Raw genomic sequence first — 23543 nt, 5'->3', positions numbered from 1 at the left:
AAAGTGTATTTATCTTGATGAGCACTGAGCAATGTACAGAATTGTTGAACTGTTATATTGTACCCTGAAACTAAAATAACATTGTATGCTAATTATACTTCAATAAAAAATAAGGAAGGTGATGAACTGAACTGACACAAAGCAGACTGAGAAATATCACTGTGTCTCCATATATGACTAAATGTCATGATGTTCTTTCCTAAAAGACCATTTCATGACTAAGTTTTAGTGTTTAATGAAACCAATAAAATCTGTGGCATGTAGCTTTGTCAGATTTTCATCACTAAGGCATTTTCTCTCAATAAACCATCAATTTTCTGCTGAAGGAAGAGAAAAAGAGGAATATCTGTTCAATATGTAGATTACTATTATAGTCCAGATACACAAAAATTCCTCCTTTAAGGGGACAATTTGGAATATGATTTGTGCATAATTTGAAGATGATGAATCAAGTGATAAAAAATTAAATGCACTCCTTTAAAATCTATAGAAAGTTCAAAATGATCACTATGTACAAATCCATGACAATGAAATTTAGTGCCTTTGTGGAAAATATGTTTCTTTTCTAGATAAATCCAAATAAGCAGGTCTTTAATATAATTTATCGGCTTCTATTCTCCCCAGTGCCTAAATAACACCTTTATAATAATACAAGTAGTCTTAATTCACTGGGAACAAAATAATATAGTCACTGTAGATAGTTCAATGATTTATTACAAGCTATGATATTGGGTCAATTATTTCATATTCTCATCCATAACTCTCCAAAGAAGAATGAGGTAAACTCCCTGTTCATAATAATTTCCTGTGGGCTTTAAAGATATATTTTCTTTGTATTACATTTATTTGCATATTAAATAGATGTAATATTAAAAAATGAAAACACAATAGAATAAAATGCTGTTATAAAAGACGTTTTTAAAGAGAGAGAGAGAGAGGCAGAGACACAGACAGAGGGAGAAGCAAACTCCATGCAGGGAGCCCCACATGGGACTCGATCCCGGGTCTCCAGGATCACACCCCAGGCTGAAGGCGGCGCTAAACTGCTGAACCACCCGGGCTGCCCCTGGTTTAAAAGATTTTAAAAATATTATGCAACTATACTAGAAACACCTTTTCCCTCAATCCAGAGGAAGAAATATTCTCCCCAGAAAGCGATTTTTGATTAATTTCCTCAAAATGCTAGTATTTCAATCTTTTCATGATTATACTAACCACTTAGACAAACAAGGTTGGCCAAAAGAAATAAGTCTCAAAGGAAATTAGAAAATAGTTTGAACTCAATTATAATAAAAGTACAACGTAAAAGTCATAGGATGTAGCTAATGCAGTAACTAAAGGGAATTTTACAGCATTGAATGCGTGGATGAGAAAAAAGGATTTCCACTCAATAAGTTTCTATCACAAAGTATTTTTACTAAGAGGAAAGAAAATGAAAGAAAGATAATATTAAAGGTTAAGAGCAGATGTTAAGAACTTAAAAGTAGCAAACAACAGAAAATATAGTTGAAACTCAAGACTGGTTCTTTGAAAAGATCAATAAAATTGATAAATTTCTAGCAAAGCTAAAAAAAAAAAAAAGAGTGAGAGAGAAGATACAAACTGCCAATCGTTATAAGGATTTTCAAGGGGATATCATTGTAGACCCAAGAGACACTAAAACGATTTTAAAGGAATATTATGAACAATACTAACACATCATTTCAACAACTTAGATAATTCTTTGAAAACAACAAACTACCAAAACTTACCCAAAATGAAACATACAAAATTGTCCTGTAACTACTGAAGAAATTGAATTTATAGTTAAAAAACTTCCCAAAAAAGAAATCCTCAGGCCCAGGAAGTTTCATGATCAAATATTTACGAATAAATGACATGAATTCTTCAAAATATTTTCCAGAAAACTAAAGGGGAAAGATGACTTCCCAACTCATTTTAGAGGCCTGCATTATTCTGATATCAAAACCACACAAAAGCAGGAAAAAAATACAGAAAACCTCATGCCAATATCCCTCATGTACAGAGGCTGGGAAAAAAAACTCTCAAAAAGTATTGCAAATAGTAGCCTGTAATATATAGGAAGAAAAACACAACATAATAAAGTGGTGTTTGCTGCGGTACTGAAAGAATGACTCGGTATTCGATAATCAGTATTAACACTGAAAACATATAATCTTATCAATTGATAAGAAAAATCATTTGACAAAATTCAACACCCATTCATAAGAAAACTTGCAACAAACTAGGAATATAAGGAAACTTCCTCAACCTGGAAAAGGGCAGCTACAAAACAACTATAACTAGCATCATACTTAATGGTGAGAGACTGAATGCTTTCTTCCTAATATCAGAAAAAAGACAAGGATATCTGTGCTCCTCATCTCCCCTCAATACTGTACTGGATGTTCTAGCTACTTCAATAACAACAACAACAAAAAGAAAAAAAAAAAAGAAAGAAAGAAAGAAAAAGAAATTCCAGATTGGAAAGGAATGAGTAATGCTGTATTTATCTTCAGATACCACCTAAGTAAAATACAATGGAATCTTTAAACAATTATTATTCTTACTAGGTAAGATTTGAAAGGTTGTAAGCTATAAGATCAATATACTAACTCAATTTTATTTCTACATGTTATCAATGAACAACCGGAAATTGAAACTTAGGAAAACAATATGATTTTACAACAGTATAAAAATATGAATACTTGTCGATAAATCTGACAAAAGATGTCAAAGATTTACACTTTCAAATGACAAGATACAAAGTCAAAACAAAAAGCAATTGTGTTTCTGTACACTAGCAATATACAATTTTAAACAGTTTTTTTAAAAATTAACAACATCATCAAAAAGTAAAAAGGTATAAATCTAACAAAACATGCACAGGTTCTGAATGCTAAAAAATGCAAAAATATGGATGAAAGAAATCAAAGACCTAAACAAAAGGAGAGACATACCATTTTTGAGGATTAGGGAAATCAACATAGTAACAATTTCAGTTTTCCCTAAATTGATCTATAGATTTCATATAATTACAATCAAAATCCCAACAGGATTTTTTAAGTAAATACAAACAGGCTGATCTAAATTTTACATGCAAAGGCAAAGAAACTATAATAAATAAAACAAGTTTGAAAAAGAACAATTAAGTTGGAGGAATCACAGAATCCTATTTTATGACTTATTAAAACTACAATAATTAAGAAAAAGGACTCCTGGCAATGAGAGAGACACAAAAATAAACCGAAGAGAATAGATAGTCCAGAAATAGACCCACACATAGACAGCCAATTGGTCTTCGACAAAGCTGCAAAAGCATTTCAATGAAGAAAAGTCAGTGTTTTCAACAAATGGTGCTAGAACAATCAAGCATCTCTTTGTAAAACAATGAACCTCAACTGAAACTTCATACTTTGTTAAAAAAATAAATAAACTCCAAATAACCATAATTCTTAATGTGGAACTTATAAAACTTTATAAAACTTTTAGTTGAAGCCACAGGAAAAAACCTTTATAAACTGGAGTTAGGCAAAAGAGTTCTTTAGGTATGACACCAAAGGCAAAATCCATTAAAAAAACTGGAAATTAGACTTCATCAAAACTCAATATGTTTGCCCTACAGGAGAAAAATTGTTAAGAGAATAAAAGGACAAGCTACAGAGAAAATCTTTACAAATCACCTATGTGATGAAAAACTTATATCCAAAATATATAAGGAACTCTCATAAAACACAAAGAATGTAGCCAAATTTAAAATGACCAAAATATTTAAACAGACACTTCACTAAACAACATATACAAATGGAAAAATAAGCATATGAAAAATGTTCAGCATCATTAGGAAAATGCCTCAGGAAAACGCAAACTAAAACCACAATATGATATGTCTACATACCTACTTATATAACAATTTTAAAAATACTGAGAATACCAGGTGTTAGGATTTACAGCAAAGGAAATTCTCATATAGTGTGTCTTGGAATACAAAATGATATAGCCATTTTCCAAACTGGAAAACAATTTGACAGTTTCCTATACAGTTAAGTGTATATTTATCATATGACCCAGTATTCTCACTCCTGAGTATTTACCCTAGAGAAATGAAAATTTAGGTCCACGTAATAACCTGTGTGCAAATGTTTTTAACAGCTCTATTTACAATTGCCCAAACCTGGAACAAGTCACCTGTCTTCAAAAGGTGAATGAACAAACGGTGCTTTATTAATACGATAGAATACTACTGAGTCACAAAAAAGAACAAACCATAAGTATATTCAACAACTTGGATGAATCTCACAGGTAACTGTACTGAATAAAAGAAGCCAGTCTCTGGATGCTACATACTATATGAGTCTAATCTTATAACATTATATTATTATTTTATAACATCACCAAAAAGACAAGCTAAAATAATAGAGAACAGATCAATGGTTTGGGGAGATTAGAGACAGGACAAGGATATGATTATGAAGATATAATCAAAGAACAGTTATAGGCACAAGGGAGATTTGGGGGGTGATGGAAGTGTTCTGTATTCCCCCCTCCATGGTGGTTGTTATATGAATCTATCTGTGTGTTTAGGTCATAGAGCTATATGCCAAGAACAAAGGCATAATAATTATAAAAACTAAAGCATAAACCCAATAAGACTCTGGCGAATAAAAAAAGAGGTTTGCTCAGCACTGTCTTTCCCCAAAGTAGAAGCTTAATTAACATCTGTTGAATAAAACACTGAAAATCTGTTGTAGTTTCTGTTTTGATATTAAACTCATTTATACCCCTAAGCTTCAAAAATTTAAATAACTTTTCTAGTGTCATTAACATTTTCTATCACGGTACCTGCCACATAAAGGTGTCTAGTTTGTAAAAAAACAAACAAAAAACCTATTAAATATACCAAATGAAAGCAGAAATCTAGATATTCCAACTAATTATTTTATACTTAAGAAAATTATCATCAACAAGAGGTAACCTTTCCTTTATATCTTGTATGCTTATCTTCCTTTACTTAAAAAAAGGGCAGGGAGTACCTGGGTGGCTCAGTTGGCTAAGTGTCGGACTATTGCTTCAGTTCAGGTTATGATCTCTGGGTCCTGAGGTCGAGCCCTGCTTTGGGCTCTACATCAGTGGGTAGTCTGCTTCTCTCCCTCTCTCTCTCTCTCTCTCTCTCCCCCGCCTCACCCCCTGCCCTTCCTTCCACTTCTATGAGCACTCCCTCTCTAAAATAAATAAATAAATCTTTACTTTTTTAAATTTTTTTATTATAAATTAATTTTAATAAATAAATCTTTTAAAAAATACAAAAGGGCAGGATCTGCACTGAAGTCATTATTCAAATGCATGGTATGTGAAACATGTATTTGATTAATATTTAAGGAGATAACTACTCCTTACTAAACATGGAATGAGGGAAGCCTGGGTGGCTCAGCGGTTTAGCACCTGCCTTTGGCCCAGGACATGATCCCGGAGTCCCGGGATCGAGTCCCACCATTGGGCTCCCCGCATGGGGCCTGCTTCTCCCTCCCTTCTCCCTCTCTCTCTCTCTCTGCGTCTCTCATGAATAAAAAAATAAAATGTTTAAATAAACAAACTAAACATGAAATGAGCTGAGGAGCTAAGCCATTAATTGATCTCAAATATTAAATCTTTCCAGGATTTATCTTCTTGCTTGAATTAGCAAAACTGTTAAAAATTCTGCTTTTGGGTTTTAACCGCGGTCTGCACTCACATCACTAACTCGTGTCATTTCCATGCTGCTACAGACTTTTAAATCTTCTTTGCTAATTTTCTTTAGCATTTGTTTGCCAGTATCTCCTGTGCAACCAACCAAACCTACCAGGTTCCCGCCATATGACTCCCTGATTGACCTGCCACAGATCTGGCTAGAATTCCTTCTTTCTGATCTGTTAGCTCAGCAGATTGCCTAAATCACATGCTTATGAATGCTTATGAATGAATACAAGTAACTTTCTTTAAAAAAAAAAATACCGGTCTTGCTTAGCTCTAAACTATATAAAATAGTGTTCCTATGCTGAAAAATAATAATACAGTTGAAGGTTTCAGAAGTACCCAGCTCAACAATTAAACACATTTTTTAAATTGTAAAGATGTATTCTGCATATACTTAGAGTACAGAGCAAGTATTATTTTTATACTTCTTTCAAATTTCTATTTGTTAGAGAATTATCTTATAGCCCTCCACATTGTTTTTAAATTAGTCTTTCTGAATATTCATTTAATGTATGATCATCTCCAATTTATCTGTGGCTTTAAGCCAAATTTTCAATAAAAGTATTGTATTTTACAGCTTTGATAAATTAACCATGAAGTATATTATAATGATGCTAAAATATATTCATTCTTTACATTCTAGAAGATATGCTTTGGTGCCACATTATACCATCACTTGCAAATAAACCAGACTACAATGCTCTTGTCAGCATCCAGTGAAAAAATATAATAATTACCTATGATTATACTATCTAACCAAACGATGAAAAATAATTAACCTGATTAAAGCACTCGATGTAGTAATTTTATTCTATTCAGTCTATGACTAGGATCATAAGCAATGAGTTTACTTAATTGTTTAAAAAATGAACTATTATGCAAAGTTGCAGCTTTCTATATTTAAGCTCTGAAGACAATGTTAATATTCAACGTACTGATTAATAAGGATTGCTATTTATTATAAACAAGTATGTAACAAAGGTGATTTGCAAAACTAGTTTACATAGAAATATACTGGTCCTCAAACTTCAAATTTTCACGAGCACCTCATTCATTGGCTTTAATTGGTCTCCAGAGCACCTGCAATTTATTGTTCAGTACCTTCATGTAACCACTTTTGAAGATATCATTATAGGTACAGGAATTTAAATCATAGAGAAGAACTCTTTCCTATAAAATTACAGTAAGGGTCAATTATTATTAAAACGAATTTCACAAATTAGTAGAGTTTACCATATCTGGATCATATGAGCACATAATTACATAATGCTCCTTGAAAATATCCACTTAAGCTAGAAGAGGTGATAGTCAATGAATTTCTCACTAGAATGAATCAGAAAAATTTCTTTGTTCCAACCTAACCTGAAAGAAAATCACTGCAAATCCTGCCACCGTGAATAAATTTAAAATGTATATGACAATCTCATCTCCCTATCATGCGATTAATATTCATGTAAAATGTTAGAATTGAGAAAAACTTCACAAAAGGACACTCTCTAAACAAATGTGAACACAGAGCCCGGTTTAGACTTGCCGCTGATGAGAGGTGATGATTATTAAGTTCACCCAGACAGAAATGTCATTTTAATGCTCATGAAAGCCATGTTTTTGTAGTATAGGTATTCAGTTAGCTCCTCTCTCCAAACCCTGAGATTTATAAAACAGAATGTTTAATAAGCTCTTCAAAAAATTACCTGCTTCTGTAGCCATCTTTCATGTCTTCGTTGCTTCCTTCTCAGATTTTTCAACTTGCTCCTTTCTCTCTTACTGAGCCTCTGATTAATGGCACCCAATGAGAAGCTGCCCGAGCGCAGGAAGTCCAGTGGAGAGAGGTGCTCTTCCTGGTCCGGGGCCTCCAGCACGCTCCTGCCAGCTGAGGGCAGGTCCATCAGGAAAGTCAGGTTGTTAGAGCTAGCATGGTCAGAGTACCCTGCAGAAGCTTCTAGACCACACTGAAATTCTCCTCCTCTTTGTGTCTGGGTCTCACGGGGAGCCACTGAAAATCTTTGCAGCAGCATGCTAGGATCAAAATTGGATGAAATCTGAAAGGAACAGTTATTTTTACTAGATTCTACAGGCAAGCCCGAGAGGTGAATAGGCTGTGTTTCCTTTAGCCTGGGACAGGCAGTAGTCTTACTATGTATTTTATAAAAAGTGGGTAATAAAGTCAGTTTCTCACTGATGTTCAGATCCAAACTATGTGACTTCCTATGAAAAGCTCTTGTAGTGCATCTGCCCGTCACAAGCTGAGGAACAAAAAGCTGGTATTTTGGATCTGATGCTTTGAAGAGCAGTCTTTCATTCTTCATCTGAAAATATGTTGACCGTACCTCCAGGCAGAGTGCTTCTGTTAATCTTCCAGGGCCATTATTATTTTGGGCCATATTTAAAAACCCGTGATTTCTGTTTCTGGAGGCGCCACCTGTCAGCAGAGTTTCCTTGTCACAACCTGACTGAACTCTAGGATGTGACAAGTATTTCAGCGATGGTCTCATTAGTCGGCCTGCTCGTGTTGGCTGATAATCGGTCCAGCTCTTAGAGAGATGTACAGCTGCAAGCTGGCCACAGGAACATTTTGGAGTGCTGACAAAATTAAAGCCCCCTAAATGGGCCCCACAGAAAGGGCAATTCAGTTTTCCAACTGTCCACTGGGCCTACAGGTAATAAAGGAAAGTAAGACAATGATTTCATTGTAAAGTAATCAAAGAGCATGTGAGTTGTATTTTTTTTTTTTTTTAAAGCCAACCACATGAAAGTTTTCTATGCCACAGAAAAGGCTGGCTTTCGGTTTTCTGATTGGTAGACAGAACAGTAAAGGGAAACAAGTTTCCTAATAAATAGAGATAAGCAACTCCGAAGTTCTAGAATGATAACATATTGCACATCACGCCCAACTCAACAATACTCCTAAGCGTTCTAAAAGAGCCTCTTCAACAATAGGTTGAATATGGATACAGTGTGAACTAATGAAAAGAAAAATACACTATGGAACCAGGAAGCAAATCAGTCTACAGAGCTTAATTTGCAAGTAAAATCTCACAGAAAAGTGTCTGTTTTGATACCCTTCTTGCATACCAAACACTGTGGGAGGGAACTTTACCCAACCAACAGAATAAAGCTCTTCCTGCCTTTTTACATACAACCAAAGATATTGGTTGCATACATAAGAGTGTACTTTCTATATTCAAGTGGGAAATTAATAATGAACTGGTTTAAAATTATTTTTTTCAAGAGAGGTAGTGAAATATCTGCAGCCTCTAATACATTTTGTAAAGTTCTGGACACTTTAAAACCAGCGCATTGGCGTGTTCCCAGGAGGTCATTACAATGTGAGAATGAATGCAAAGGGTATCTATCAAATGTTATTTTTTAACAACAAAAAAGTCAGTGGCAAATAGCAACTACATTTCTTTCAAAAATCATTTACTTATACTTTTCTAATACATTAAGTTGCTTTGAGTTGTGAGAAATAATAATACCATACTGTTAACAAGGTGGGTTCCGGCTCTTATAATATTTCATTAAGGAGCCTAAAAAAACATGGTAATTTGGTGTTGACTGTACACCGGGAATCATTAATCATCCATTTATTTTATAGGTGTATGCACACATGAGTAATATAGGCTATTTTGTTTACTCAGTAGTATTTTGTTTACAATGCCTCATTGTATTGTTCTCAGTGCTGGAGGTACAGTAATAAACAAAAGAGAAAACCGTCTGACTTCATGGAGTTTTTATTCTAGTAGGGGAGCTAGGCAACTAATAAGACCAGCTAGCCATATATATATGTGGGTAAGTGTATATGTGTGTGTGTATTTATGTCTGTAATTATATATGTCATATATGCCTGTGCATTTTTAGAAGCACTATATATAATTTATTGTATGTATATGTATGTAAAATTAAAATAGCTATATAAAACCAGAGAAGAGAGAAAGGAAGTGTGAAGAATAGGAATACTGGGGAAGGGCAATTGGTACTTTGCACAGGCAATGCTTCATTGTGAATAAAGACCTATGGAAATAAGGGAAGTGGTAAATAACTGTGGGAAGAGCAATCAGGGAAGGGGAAATAGCATGATTTAAAGTCTGAGATAGAAAAATACCTGGAACACTTCAGTAATAATGAAGAAGCCATTGGTGTAATCAAGAGTTACAGACCCTTTCTTATCTCTTGAAACAGTATACTGAAGAAAAATAGCTCTAGAATGAGGACAAAAAATCCTGAAAGTAGCAAATTCTTAATTTTACTCAGAAACCAAGGAACTTACTTTTTGTATTAGGCAGTTTATCCATTCTGGAAGAGCTTCTATGTCCATGTGCCACACATGACAAATACTTTGATCATCAGCAGAATGATGTCTATCCTGTTGTATCAAAATGCATGGTATTAGTACCAGTTCCAGATTTATTGGAGTAAAATACAAAAATATAAATTCAGTTTTACCTAGGATGAAAATATACACTGGGCTCCCCTTATTCCCATCCCCAAAACAAACCCACAAAAGCAAAAAAAAAAAAAAAAATCAGGAAATAACTGCTCTTGAATTAAAAAAAAAAAAAGTCCTGCATTTCATTGATTTCATCAAATTAAATTTAAAATTTAGCAACAAGTCACTCAATAGACAAATTTGGCACCCTATTCTTTTTCCTGTGAGGAAAAAAAAATAATGCCATTCATGACAACTTTCCCAGGCTTTTAATCTCTGATTCCATGTGGACTCTACTAATGATAGAATAAAGAAATTGCTATATAATCTATCAAGAAACTCAAGAAAAGCACAAGAGGACTGGGGAGAAGGATAATTGTATAGATAACTGGAAAAGCCCCAACTAAATATCAGCTGTATTAGAAAAAGAAATTTCAGAGCAAGACACTTTTGGCTTTCTGAAACAGATGTGTAGAAATCAAGGTGATATATAGGCAAAACTGCATACATATAAGGAAAATGCAGGGCAGGCCAGTATGGAGATAGAGGACTCTTTATCACCTTAGTAAACCTTAGGCCAATTTATCTTTACTTCTCCGAGTCTCAGTTTCTTCACCTGTAAAACACTTCCAGATAATTCTAAGATCCCTTATGAGTATACAAAATTTCATTTTATGATGACAGAAAAGAGTTTCTCGTGAAACACAGGAAAAAATAAGGCTTCTTATTCCCAGGATCAGATTTTACATAAAAGCAGCTCTTCCAAGTTGCCAAAGTACAACATTTTTTAGACTTCCCCAGCAGAGGCTATAATTACATTAAAAAAATAAACAAGGAAATTACTAAACATACCTACTAAATCTATATTCACAGTGATTAGAATGAACTAAGATTGAACTTCTTTAAGAACAATTTGCTGAATGATCTACATTAGATTATGACTTGGAACCAAGATCACCCAGGATTTCTAGGTTTAATTTCCCAAATTGATTTCTCTGGGCACTATATCACTTTTCTCTTCCATGAATACATCTTAAGATACTAAATGGTAGCCCAGTATACAAGAAAAGTTTCAGTAAGATTTATTTTTTAAGATTTCTTTATTCATGGGAGACACACAGAGAGAGGCAGAGATGCAGGCAGAGGGAGAAGCAGGCTCCATGCAGGTAGCCTGATGTGGGACTCGATCCCAGGACGCTGGGAACATAACCTGAGCCCAAGGAAGATGCTCAACCACTGAGCCACCCAGGTGTCCCTAAGTATGATTTATTTACATGTCAGAAAGATCTATAAAGAAACCATCTTAATCCAATTTCTGTCATGCTCCCCCCCAAATCACAAACTAATTAAAAGGGGCTCTTATTATATGTTAGACCACATTTCATTATTTTGTATACTAGAGACAACTGTATTTTATATACTATAAACAACATCACTGAACCTAATTCAAGAGTGTAACAGAGGAAAAAAAGTACTTTTGTTAAAAGGTCTGAAAATTTTCCATTTCTGAGGTTTTAAAAATTTACAACATAGGTTGAAAATATTTCAAGGGCAAACACAAAGTCCACTGAGAAAGGTTTATAGTGGACCAAAGAGAAACTTTATAGTTTTATTAATGACGTCTGAACTCTAAATCTGGTAAACAGAATGCAACTTATCAAGTCAACAGTAAGAATAATAACAAAGGACAAAGCAAGTTCATGTCAAAATGAAAAAAGGTATTATTGAATGGAAGCAAAGTTGGGAAGAAAGGAGGAGATACTAGGATCAGTCTCTGGCTCACTTGTCTTACTGCTCCCTAATACATGTGTCCTCACAAGAGTGTCAGGCAGACATTTTATTCTAGATTCTCATAAAATAAAAGAAGAAAAAATTCAGGCAGAGGGAAGTAATTACTGGTTTCAACATAGTAAAGTGAGTACATAGTCTATTCTCCCTTTCAAAACAATGAGCCTATAAGAGACATTTACAAAAAGGAACCAATAACTGAACTAGAAAATACAAGAGATTTTACTGAACCAGAAATTATGAGGACCCTCTGGAAGATCAACGAGCAAACAGCAGTACAAGATATCCAAGTTCCAAGTTCAAGATAGATGAGAACACCACAAAGAATGGTCCATGTCAAAGCAGTGAAAACCAGAAACAAAAAAGGCCCTGGTTTACTATCAGGGGTGGAAGGGAAGTCTGTCTGTCTCCAGGCAAGAGGTGCACTTGGGCAAGAGAGAAGTAGGGCGACATTCCAGGATATGTGGAAATTCGTAGAAAAAATGGAAAGCATTTGCGGCAAGTCTAGAAGATGCGCTATTTAGGACCAATCTCTATTCTTGCTGAATATAGCAGCACGACATGTAGAGAATGTGAACTAGATCTGTTTGTACCAATAAGATTTCACCAAATTCAATTTAAAATTTAGCAACAACAAAAAAATAAATAAATAATAAAATAAAATAAAATAAATTTAGCAACAAGTCACTCAGCTAGTAGAGATACATCTCTATTACATACTGTTTGTTCTTTTAAAAAAGTGAAAGAGAAATAAATGCACTCTGAGCTATGCTATAAAAGCATATACAACCTAAAAATAAGCAGTATTACAACTTTGCTATAGAAACAAATAAAAAAAAAAGAAACAAATAAATAGAAATAATACCTAAAATGCCATGTACCAAGGTGATAAACTCGGTTAGATTTGAAGGAAGAAACACCAAGATTAGGAGTTACTAAAAGGGAACTTTAACTTTCTCATTATTGCTTTAATGGGAGAATATATGAAATTATATAATTAAAATTGTATTTAAAAATTGATTTCAAGTAAAAATAAAATAAATGGATTTCTTCTGATTCTGGCAATGCTGAAGTGATATCAGACATGCTCTCAGCAGTACAATAGATAACATTAGGTAAGACATACTAAAAAATTGTTTTAAGACACTGGACAAAAGAACTGGAGGACTGTGATCCCTGAGAGAAAAAACCTAATAAGATGAGCCTAAAAATCACCCTTGATTTCTGCCCTAGGGAACTTTCAGAATCTTGCTGTAGGGAGAAGGAACCCAAGAACACAGCACCCTTGCTGATAAAATAAGATAGAAGTGTATAGAGGGCTAAATAGAGTTTAACGGATACTGTATAGACAAGGATAAGCCTACTAAGAAAAAGTTCCAGATAACTGCATAGATATTCCTCTAAATCTTTGGTTGAATACCAGTAAGAACACATGCTGGGTGAGATATAAGAGAACTGTCCACTACACTCTGTTGTGACTCTTTTTTTGATTGATTGACTGACTCATTCATTCATTTAAGCTAGAGACAGGGAAAGAATCTTTTTTGTTTGTTTGTTTTAAGACTTTATTTCTGGGGTCGCCTGGGTGGCTCAGTGGTTGAGTGTCTGCCTTTGGCTCAGGGCGTGATCCCAGAGTCCAGGGATCGAGTCCCATGTCGGGCTCCCTGCGAGGAGCCAGCTTCTCCCTCTGCCTGTGTCTCTGCCTCTCTGTGTCTCTCATGAATAAATAAATAAAGTCTTAAAAAAAGATTTTATTTCTGTATTAGAGATAGAGCATGTGACTGACAGCATGGGGGTGGGGGAGCTGAAACAGCAAGGAGAACATGTGCCAGGACCCCGTGATCATGACCTGAGCCAAAGGTAGACACTTAACTGACTGAGCCACCAAGGTGCCCAGAAAGACAGGATCTTTTTTTCTAAATAAAGATTTTACTTATGTATTCATAAGAGACACACAGAGAGAGAGAGAGAGACAGACAGAGACACAGGCAGAGGGAGAAGCCGACATCCTACAAGGAGCCCAATGTGGGACTTGATCCCAGGACCCTGGGATCACGACCTGAGCCAAAGGCAGATGCTCAACCACTGAGCCACCCAGGCGCCCCAGAAAGCCAGTATCTTAAGCAGGCATCTCACTCAGTGTGCAGCCTGACTTTGGGGTTCAGTCTCACAACCCAGAGATCATGACCTGACCCAAAATCAAGAATCGGATGCTTAACTGACTGTGCCACCCAGGTGCCCCTGTTGTTATTCTTTTAATGTCACTACCTCTGTAATTATATCTCTTCTTTTCCCTAAAATTGGTCATTTGTGTTTTATCTCTATTTTCCTTTTCACTCTACTTTGTGACATGTTAATTTCATTGATGTTTAAGAAAATTATTTTTCAATTTCATTCTAATTTCCTTTTTTACCTTGTGTTACTTTCTTCCTTTTGCTTACTTTAGATTTCATTTGCTCTTCTTGCTTCCTTCCCAAGTAGGAAGCTTACAGTATTGATTTTAAACCTTTCTTTTTTCAAATATAAGTGTTTACACTCCAAAGTTTCTTGTGAGCATTGCCTTTACTTGCATCCCACAAAATTTCTTATGTGCATTTTCCTTTTCACTCAATTTCAAGTATTTTCTAACTTCTCCTGTGATTTCTTCTTTGACCTTAAGTTCTATAGAGGTATATCTTTTTAATCTGCAAATATTTGGGGATTTTCAGATAACTTTCTGCAATTATTTCTTAATTTAATGTCATTGAAGTCAGAAAATACATTTGATATTACTTCATTTCTTTCAAAACTATATAACGATCCAACAAATGATATATCCTGGAGAATATTACATGTACACTTTAAACAAATACCTTTTCTGCTGTTGTTGGGTAATAACATTTCACACATGTCAGCGGTGTTGCCTAAATGTCCTGTATGCTTACTGAGTTTCTGTCTTTCTGTTCTACAGATTTATGAAACAAATCCTGAAATTTCCAATTATAATTATGGATGTATCATTTCCTATTTTTAAATTTTTTTATTTTTTGTAAATTTATTTAATATTTAAATTCAATTAGCCAACAGATAGTACATTATTAGTTTCAAATGTGGTATTCAATAAATCATCAGTTGTGTAGAACACCCACTGCTCATCACATCACGTGCCCTCCTTAATGCCCATTACCTAATTACCCCATCCCCTACCTCCCCTCCAGGAGCCCTCAGTTTGTTTCCTACCATTAAGAATCTCATGATTTTTCTCCCTCTCTGATGACTTCCCATTCAGTGTTTCCTCCTCCATTTCTTCTTTAAATTCTATTTTGCATCAAGTATTTTGAAGTTTAGCTATTCGGTGCACACATACTTAGAGTTGTTATGTTTTTCTGATGAATCAATTCTTTTATAATTATTAAAATGTTCTTTTTTCATTCTTAATAGTATTTGTTGTTCTGAAATCTACTTTGATAATAACATAGCAATTTCAGCTCTCCTTTATGTTTTCATGATAAAAACTTTTATCCTTTCATTTTAACCTGTGTCTTTGCAATGTATTTCTTATAAACAACATATAGTTTGATCTTTGTCTAGCTTGATATTCTTGAATTTGGAGTATTTATGCCACTTAATGTAATGTATCAAAATGTAAATATCAATATGTTTGAATTTTTTTTAATATGTTTGAATTTAAATCCAAGATCCTATTTCTTATTTGTCTCATCATTTTTCTTTGTTTTTCTTCTGTTACTATCTATATGGGTTAAGTTTTTTTTTTGGAATTTTTTTTTGTGTGTGTGTTTTCTGTTGGCTTTCTACAGTACATTTTTTGCCCTCAGTGGTTATTCTTTTGTTTATAATATGCATCTTTAATTTATCATAGTCTTCCTTTAAATCATATTATACCATGGTCTGTACAGAGTAAGAAGCTTACTCAGGATATTTCCCTTTCTTGCTGCCTATTCTTTGTATTATTGCTTTCATGTATTTTATTTTTGAACTTATCAATCCCATGATACACTGCTAACATTCTGCTTTAACAAGTAAATTGTCCTTTAAAGAAAATGAAAAGGGGATCCCTGGGTGGCACAGCGGTTTAGTGCCTGCCTTTGGCCCAGGGCGTGATCCTGGAGACCCGGGATCGAATCCCACATCGGGCTCCCGGTGCATGGAGCCTGCTTCTCCCTCTGCCTGTGTCTCTGCCTCTCACTCTCTCTCTCTCTCTCTGTGACTATCATAAATAAAAAAAAAAAAATAAATTAAAAAAAATAAAGAAAATGAAAAGGAAAAATAGATGTTTTACATTTACCAACACATTTACCATTTCAAGATCACCTTATTCAGTTGTGTTGATCCAAATTCCATTTGATGAAATTTTCCTAGTATCTGAAGAACTTTCTTTGATAGTAAAAATTTACTGATAAGTTCTTTTAGAGTTTATTTGTGTGAAATAGTCTTTAATGCACCTTAATTTAAAACATTTTATGTACAGTAAAATTACTCTGTAGTATGCGGTCCCTTGGGTTTTGAGAAATGCATTGGATTGATTATACATAACCACAATCAAGAGACAAAACAGTTCCATTATTTTCCTCAAATTCTTTCATTCTGACCCTACCTAGTAAATATCTTCCTCCCCACTTTCTGATCTGTTCTCCATCTGCATAGTTTTATTCTGACTCACCTTGTTCAACTGGGACAGTTAGTTCAACAAGCCTGTAACTTCAGCTTTCCCTGAATCCCAGGTAAGCTTCTCCATTTCCTGGACCAGAGAGATGTGGATCTAACTCTATGATCAAAGGCCTAGTTTCTCTGACAGATATTCACACTATCAAGTTCAGAGACAATGAAAAGTGGCTTAGGTTTCAATTCATCCTCTTGGTTGTCAGCTTTTCCTTGCTCTGCTCTACTTTATATTTGTCTTCCTTTCCTGTCTCCATCAGCACACACTGTGTCCCTTGGGTCTTAGTGGGTCTTTAGCCATCTCAGTGTTCCTCCTCTTTCTGGGTATAGTTCTGGGTCTAGAATTTTTTTCATGCTTTTATTTGATTATAGTTGACATTATAATTATATTTGATTATAGTTGATTATTTTATTATTGTGTGTCAACAGTGTTATACTAGGCATACAATACAGTGATTTGACAAGTTTATATGTTATGCAAGGCTCACCATAAGTGTAGCTACCGTCTGTCACCATATAACATATTCCCTATGTTGTCCCTTTTATCCCTATGACTTACTCATTCCAGAATTGGAAGCCTATATCTTCCACTCCCCTTCACTCATTTTGCCCATCCTGTCAAACACTTCCCTCTGGCAAAATCAGTTTGTTCTCTGTATTTATGGGTATGGTTCTTTTTGTTTGTTCATTTTTTAAAAATTCCACAAACGAGAGAAATCATATGGTATTAGTCTTTCTCAGTCTGACTTATTTTACATAGCATAGTACTCACTAGGTGCATCCATGTTGTGGTAAATGGCAAGATCTCACCAGTCTCCTCAAAAAATAATGTTGGGAAAACTGGACAGCTACATGCCAAAGAATAAAAACCTGACCAAATTGTAACACCATACACACACACACACACACACACACACACACACACAAAACCTCAAAATGGATTAAAGACCTAAATATGTTGCCTAAAACACAAAAATCCTAGAAGAGAACAGGGGCAGTAATTTCTCTGTCATTGACCATAGCAATGTTTTTCAAGATATGTCTCCTAAAGCAAGAGAAACAAAAGCAAAAAATAAACTATTGGGACTACTTCAAAATAAAAAGCTTTTGTACAAAGGAAAGCATCAACAAAACCAAAAGGCAACCTACTGAATGAGAGAAATCTGCAAATGATACAACCAATAAGGGTTTAATATAAAAAATATATAAAGAGCTTACCTAATTCTATACACAAAAAAACCCCCAACACAATCCAATGAAAACCTGAGCAGAAGTCATGAAAACACATTTTTCTAGATGCCAACAGACATCTGAAAAGATTCTCAACATCACTAATCCTCAGGAAAACACAAATCAAAACCACAATGAAGTATTACATTATACCTGTCAGAATGGCTAAAATAAAAAGCTCAAGAAATAACAGGTGTTGACAGGAGGTGGAGAAAAAAGAACTCAGCAGGCACTGTTGGTGGGAATATAAATTGTACCACAGAAAACAGTATGGAGGCTCTTAAAAAATAAAAATAGAAATACCATATGATCCAATAATTCCTCTAATGGATAATTTACCTGCCCTCTCCAAAAAACAATGAACACTACTTCAAAAAAACAGATACACTAATTTATGTTTATTGCAGCCTCACTTATAATAGCCAAGATATGGAAGCAACCTAAGTGTTGATTTATAGATGACTGGATAAAGACATGGTACACAGACAATTCATTCTCACTGTTTCTATACCACATTGTATTGATGGTCCAAGTCAGCAAGTACAGCAAGAAAACAAAAGGAGACACATGGGTTAAAAATCAAGTAACAAGATACAACTTCTTATCCATTAAGATGACTAATAAAAAAGAAAAAAAAATAGTAAAATAAAGAGAACATGAGTAGAAAAGGGAAAGAAAGAAAATAGTGATACATGCTATAATACTGATAAATCTTGAAAACATTATGCAGGGTAAAAGAAGCCAGACACAGAGGGCTACGTAATGCATGACTACATTTAAATAAAATATTCAGAGTCCAGCCAGCCCATCTATAGACATAAAGGAGATGGGCAAATGTCTGGGCTTTGGGGGAAGGGTAAATGGAGAGGGTTAGCTTAATGAGCATGAGCTTTTCTCTTGGGAGGATGAAAATGTTCTGGAATTAGACAGTGATGATGGCTGTGCAACATTGTAAATGCACTAAATCTCACTAGTAGTACATTTTATATTATGCATATTTTCACAAATTTTTATTTATTTATTTTTTTCACACATTTTTAAACAAGTACAATGTAACTTTTTAATTCACATTCAACATAATATGAAGAAAAACTATGGAATTCACCAGAAAGGTTTTTAAATTAATAAATCTGCATAATTTCAGCATAGAAGGTCAATATATAAATTTCTACATATCACATTTCTGTAAATTAACAGAAAATAATGGGAAAGCAAAAATATTTAAAGTATCACTTAGAAGAGAATCCAAAGATATGACCTAGTTAGGTATAAATTTAATGCAATATATTTAAGACTTGTCCACTGAAAACTACAGAACACTATATAAAAAAGACCTAAGTAAACCAAGGAATATATCATGTTTTTACAATATCAATTTTTCCCAGACTAATTTACAGATTTACCACAATCCCACTCAAAATCCCAGCAGGCTTATTTGTAGAAACTGATAAAGTACAAAGTTTATATGAAAATGTAAAATTACCTAAAACAGTCCAAGAAATTCTAAAACAGAAGAAGAAAGGTGGAGGCCATATACTATCTAATTTCAACACTTACCAGATCACTGGAACAGAGTAGAGCCCAAAAGTAGACCAGTACATATGGTCAATTAATTCTTGGTAAATATGCTAAGGTAATGAGAAAAGATATACTTCCCAATAATTGGTGGTGGAACAACTGGATCACTGTACGAGGTTAAAAGAAAACCAAAAAAGCCAAAGCAAAAAACCCTGATGCCTACCATATACCATACACAAAAATAACTCAAAAATGGATTCAGTCCTAAAAAGTAAAAGCTCTAAGTAGCAAGCATCTAGAAGAAAATACAAGAGAAAACCTTGGAAACCCTGGAATAGGAAATGTATTCTCAGAACACAAAAAAACACAATCCACAAAGAACAATAAACAATAAAGTCGATTTCATAAAAATTAAAACAATCAATTGTTCGAAAAGTATCATTAACGAAATAAAAGCACAAACCACAGACTGGAAGAAAATTAATAAAACCTGTATCTAACAAGAACTTTTTATCCATATATACATATATATATATATATATATATATATATATATATACATATATATATATATACACAAAAAAAATCTCTTACAACTAAATAAGAAGAAAATACAATTTTTAAAATGAGCACAAGATTTTAACAGATGCTTTACAGAAGGAGACATATTAATGTTGAAAACCACATTTAAAAAAGGCAAAATAGTAGTCACTGGAGAAATGCAAATTCAAACCACAATGGATTCTTCCAATGTACATTTATTTAAAAGCTTCATAAGGAAGAAAGAGAGGAGGATGATAAAGAGGAGAAGGAAAAGGGAAAAGAAAAGAACTAGCAACATCAGTACCGACAAAGAGCAACCAAAAATCTCATATGTCACCAGCACAAAAGCAAAATGGTATAGTCATTTTCGAAAACTGTTTGTTAGTTTCTTAAAAAATTATGCCTACACTTACCATAAGACCTAGCAGTTCCTAGAGAATATGGAAATATATGTCCACATAAATATTTGTATACATATGTTCTTAACTTTATTATAGCTCAAACTGCAAATACCCTAAACATCCAAAACAATTATGGCATCCCTCCAATGGATAAACAACTATAGGATCCATATAATGGAGTAATATTCAGTAATAAAAACATAACTACTGATACATGCAACAACTTGAATCAATCTCAGAAACATCATCCTGAACATAAAAAACCACACATGAAAGAATACACTTGGGCAGCCTGGGTGGCTCAGTGGTTTGGCACCTGCCTTAGGCCCAGGGTGTGATCCTGGAGACCTGGGATCGCGTCCCGCATTGGGCTCCCTGCATGGAGCCTGCTTCTCCCTCTGCCTGTGTTGTGTCTCTGCCTCTCTCCCTCTGTGTCTCTCATAAATAAATAAATAAAACCTTTTTTTAAAAAAAGAGAATACATTTATATTGTCTTACTCTAAATATATACATTTACATATATAATTTCTACATTTGTATATAGTTTCTACATATACATATATTTTCTCTCTATATATAGTTTCTATGTATAGAAACTGCAGAAAAGGGTGCCTGGGTGGCTTAGTCAGTTAAGTATCTGCCTTCAGCTCAGGTCATGACTGTGGGTCTTGGGATCGAGTCCTGCATTGGGCTCCCTGCTCAGCGGGGAAACTGCCTCTCCCTTTACCCACCCTCCTGCTCATGCTCTCTCTATTCTCTGTCTCTCTCTCTCAAATAAACAAAACCTTTAAAAAAAAAAAAACCCAAACTAGAAAAGACTGAATTTGTACATTTTGAAAATGGTGGCAAGTACATGAGTATGTGTGTTTTCCAAAACTCATTGAAATGTGCATTTTACTACATGTAAATTATACCTAAATAAAATTGATTTAAAAAATATTAAATAATAGTGTCCTTAAGAAAAGTTACCAGAGATCCCTGGGTGGCTCAGTGGTTTAGCGCCTGCCTTCGGCCCAGGGCATGATCGTGGAGACCCTGGATCGAGTGCCACTTCAGGCTCCCTGCATGGAGCCTGCTTCTCCCTCTGCCTGTGTCTCTGCTTCTCCCTCTGCCTGTGTCTCTGTCTCTCTCTCATAAATAAATAAATAAAATCTTAAAAAAAAGAAAAGTTACCAAAAATTGCTTGTGAATCATAAAATTTGGTTGGTAAGCTTAAGACATATACTACTTTAGTCCTCTCTGTATCTTCAGAAAAAGACAGCGTGTGAAATACAGTAGGCACTTATTAAACGTTTGATGAATGAAAGAAAGCTTATTGTGTGAGTTTTAATTGATTTTTCATTGCAATCATTACCTTTACCTTTCCCAGCCCCTGTAGTTTTTAAAGTATTTCTTTAAGCTACTGAAGCCTGCCCCTACTGTGCACTGGTACTCTAGAAGGGATAAACCACTATAGGATCCATATAATGGAGTAATATTCAGTAATAAAAAGATATCAACTACTGATATATGAAACAACATGAATCAACTTCAAGTGTGCTTGTTTTTACTTTCTGTATTCTTAGAAAAAATTTCTTTAAAAATCTGAATTCTTAACAATTTGGTCATATATGAGCCAAAGCTCATCATAACAAATTTAAACAGACTATACAAATCTTTTTTGTTAAAGAACCTTGGGAAACTCACTGAAAATGACTCAATAAACGGTCTAGCTTTACCTAAATGCTTTGCCTTAGAAACAAAATGAAGGTATGGATGACATTTTTGCAGAATAGAATTGATCTCACAAACATACACATTAGCCCCCTACATTAGGAGCTGACAGTTATTCAGATTAGTCTAGCAGTGATAAATTCTTTAAAAGACTGTTACCGAGAATACAAACTGGAGTGCACAAATAAAATCACCTTTACTTTGTTATTAGACTTGCTCTGACTGTTCAGGATTCTATCCATATATAAACTTAGTATTTCTACATTGGTACAGAGAACATTAATTTGACTTAATGTTAAATTAAGTTAATGGCAATCAACCTATCAATATTTACTGAATGATTACTAGACAAAGTATTAACCATATAAAGGGAGTGAAAAATTGTATATATATATGTGTGTGTGTATACATAAAAATATAAGTGTGTGTGTATATATATATATACACACACACACACATACATATATGCATGCCAGGGACTACTGCCAGGTACCTTACATTTGTTATTTTGTTATTTCAATGTGCATATTCCATTATTTTATCATATAAAGTGATTATATTTAATCTCATAAGATTGATCATAATAAGTAAGAAACCACTACAAATTATAGAGATGCCTTTTGAACATTCTTGTGAGAATAAATTGGAGTTATAGTTCTAGGTAGGTGAAGGATATTTTAGGAAGCACTTACTTTTACTAGCTCACCAACATTTATACTATGCTTACTATTCCCAGGCACTATTTTCCAGACAAGGAAACTAAGAGAAGAGAAATTAAGTAACTTTTATGTAACTTGTCCACGGTCATATAAGCATTAAAAAAGGATTTCCATCAGGCCACCAGGCTTCAAAACTTCTGTCCTCGGTCACTGAGCTTCCACTGTTACTTCCTGTATCAAAGGAATATTCTCATTTTCAGGCCATCAACTTTCTGATATCTTTGGCATGAGTATGTTTTAAGCCATGACACTATTTTTCCCTAGGCTTACAAAAACAAAACAAAACGAAACTCTGAGGCTTGCCTTATATTTAAATTAACAAAAAATGATATTCTAACTTGTACAAGAGGAAAGGTAGATTTGGAAAACATTCTACAGTTGCTTCTGATATGGGACCCCAACGTGATCTTTGAGAACTACTAACACAAAGCAAGCACACATTTTTCTCTAAATAGTTAAGCAGAGTTTCACATCAACAGAAGAGGAGGAAAATCAATTACGGCAATTGATACAGGTGAGAGGAATGCAAAAGGCTGGGTGAAGAAGGTACAGTGTTCTGTTTCCTCTTCAGAAAACTTAGATATGGCAAACAAAGACAGCCAGGGTAAACAAAGAAGCCTCAATTATAAATGAGACTGCCGACTAACTACTTCAGTTGTGTTTACACACAGTCTTGGAAAATATATATAACATTCATGATATTTACTTCCAATATAGTTTAAAAGGTAAAGTAGGACATACCACACTATTAAGTTTATAAGTCTACTGGCCCTTATTTTTAAAAATCAGAAATATATGTGATAAGACAAG

General features: G+C 34.2%; 1 protein-coding gene across 3 annotated transcripts in view; it reads right to left on the bottom strand.

Moving 5' to 3' along the window:
• Positions 1-23543, bottom strand: part of RNF180 (ring finger protein 180) — a 182056-nt gene that overhangs the window by 118073 nt on the left and 40440 nt on the right. For all 3 annotated transcript variants that reach the window (XM_041764907.1, XM_041764908.1, XM_041764909.1), the window contains exons 3-4: positions 10004-10099; positions 7428-8387 (exon numbers count right to left, since the gene is read on the bottom strand). In XM_041764907.1, the coding sequence (XP_041620841.1) occupies positions 7428-8387; positions 10004-10099 (1056 nt within the window). The remainder of the gene's footprint in view (positions 1-7427; positions 8388-10003; positions 10100-23543) is intronic.

The sequence above is a fragment of the Vulpes lagopus genome, chromosome 8 (assembly GCF_018345385.1).
Source record: "Vulpes lagopus strain Blue_001 chromosome 8, ASM1834538v1, whole genome shotgun sequence".
Classification (NCBI taxonomy): Eukaryota; Metazoa; Chordata; class Mammalia; order Carnivora; family Canidae; genus Vulpes; species Vulpes lagopus.
This window is presented reverse-complemented; position numbering and strand designations above follow the sequence as displayed.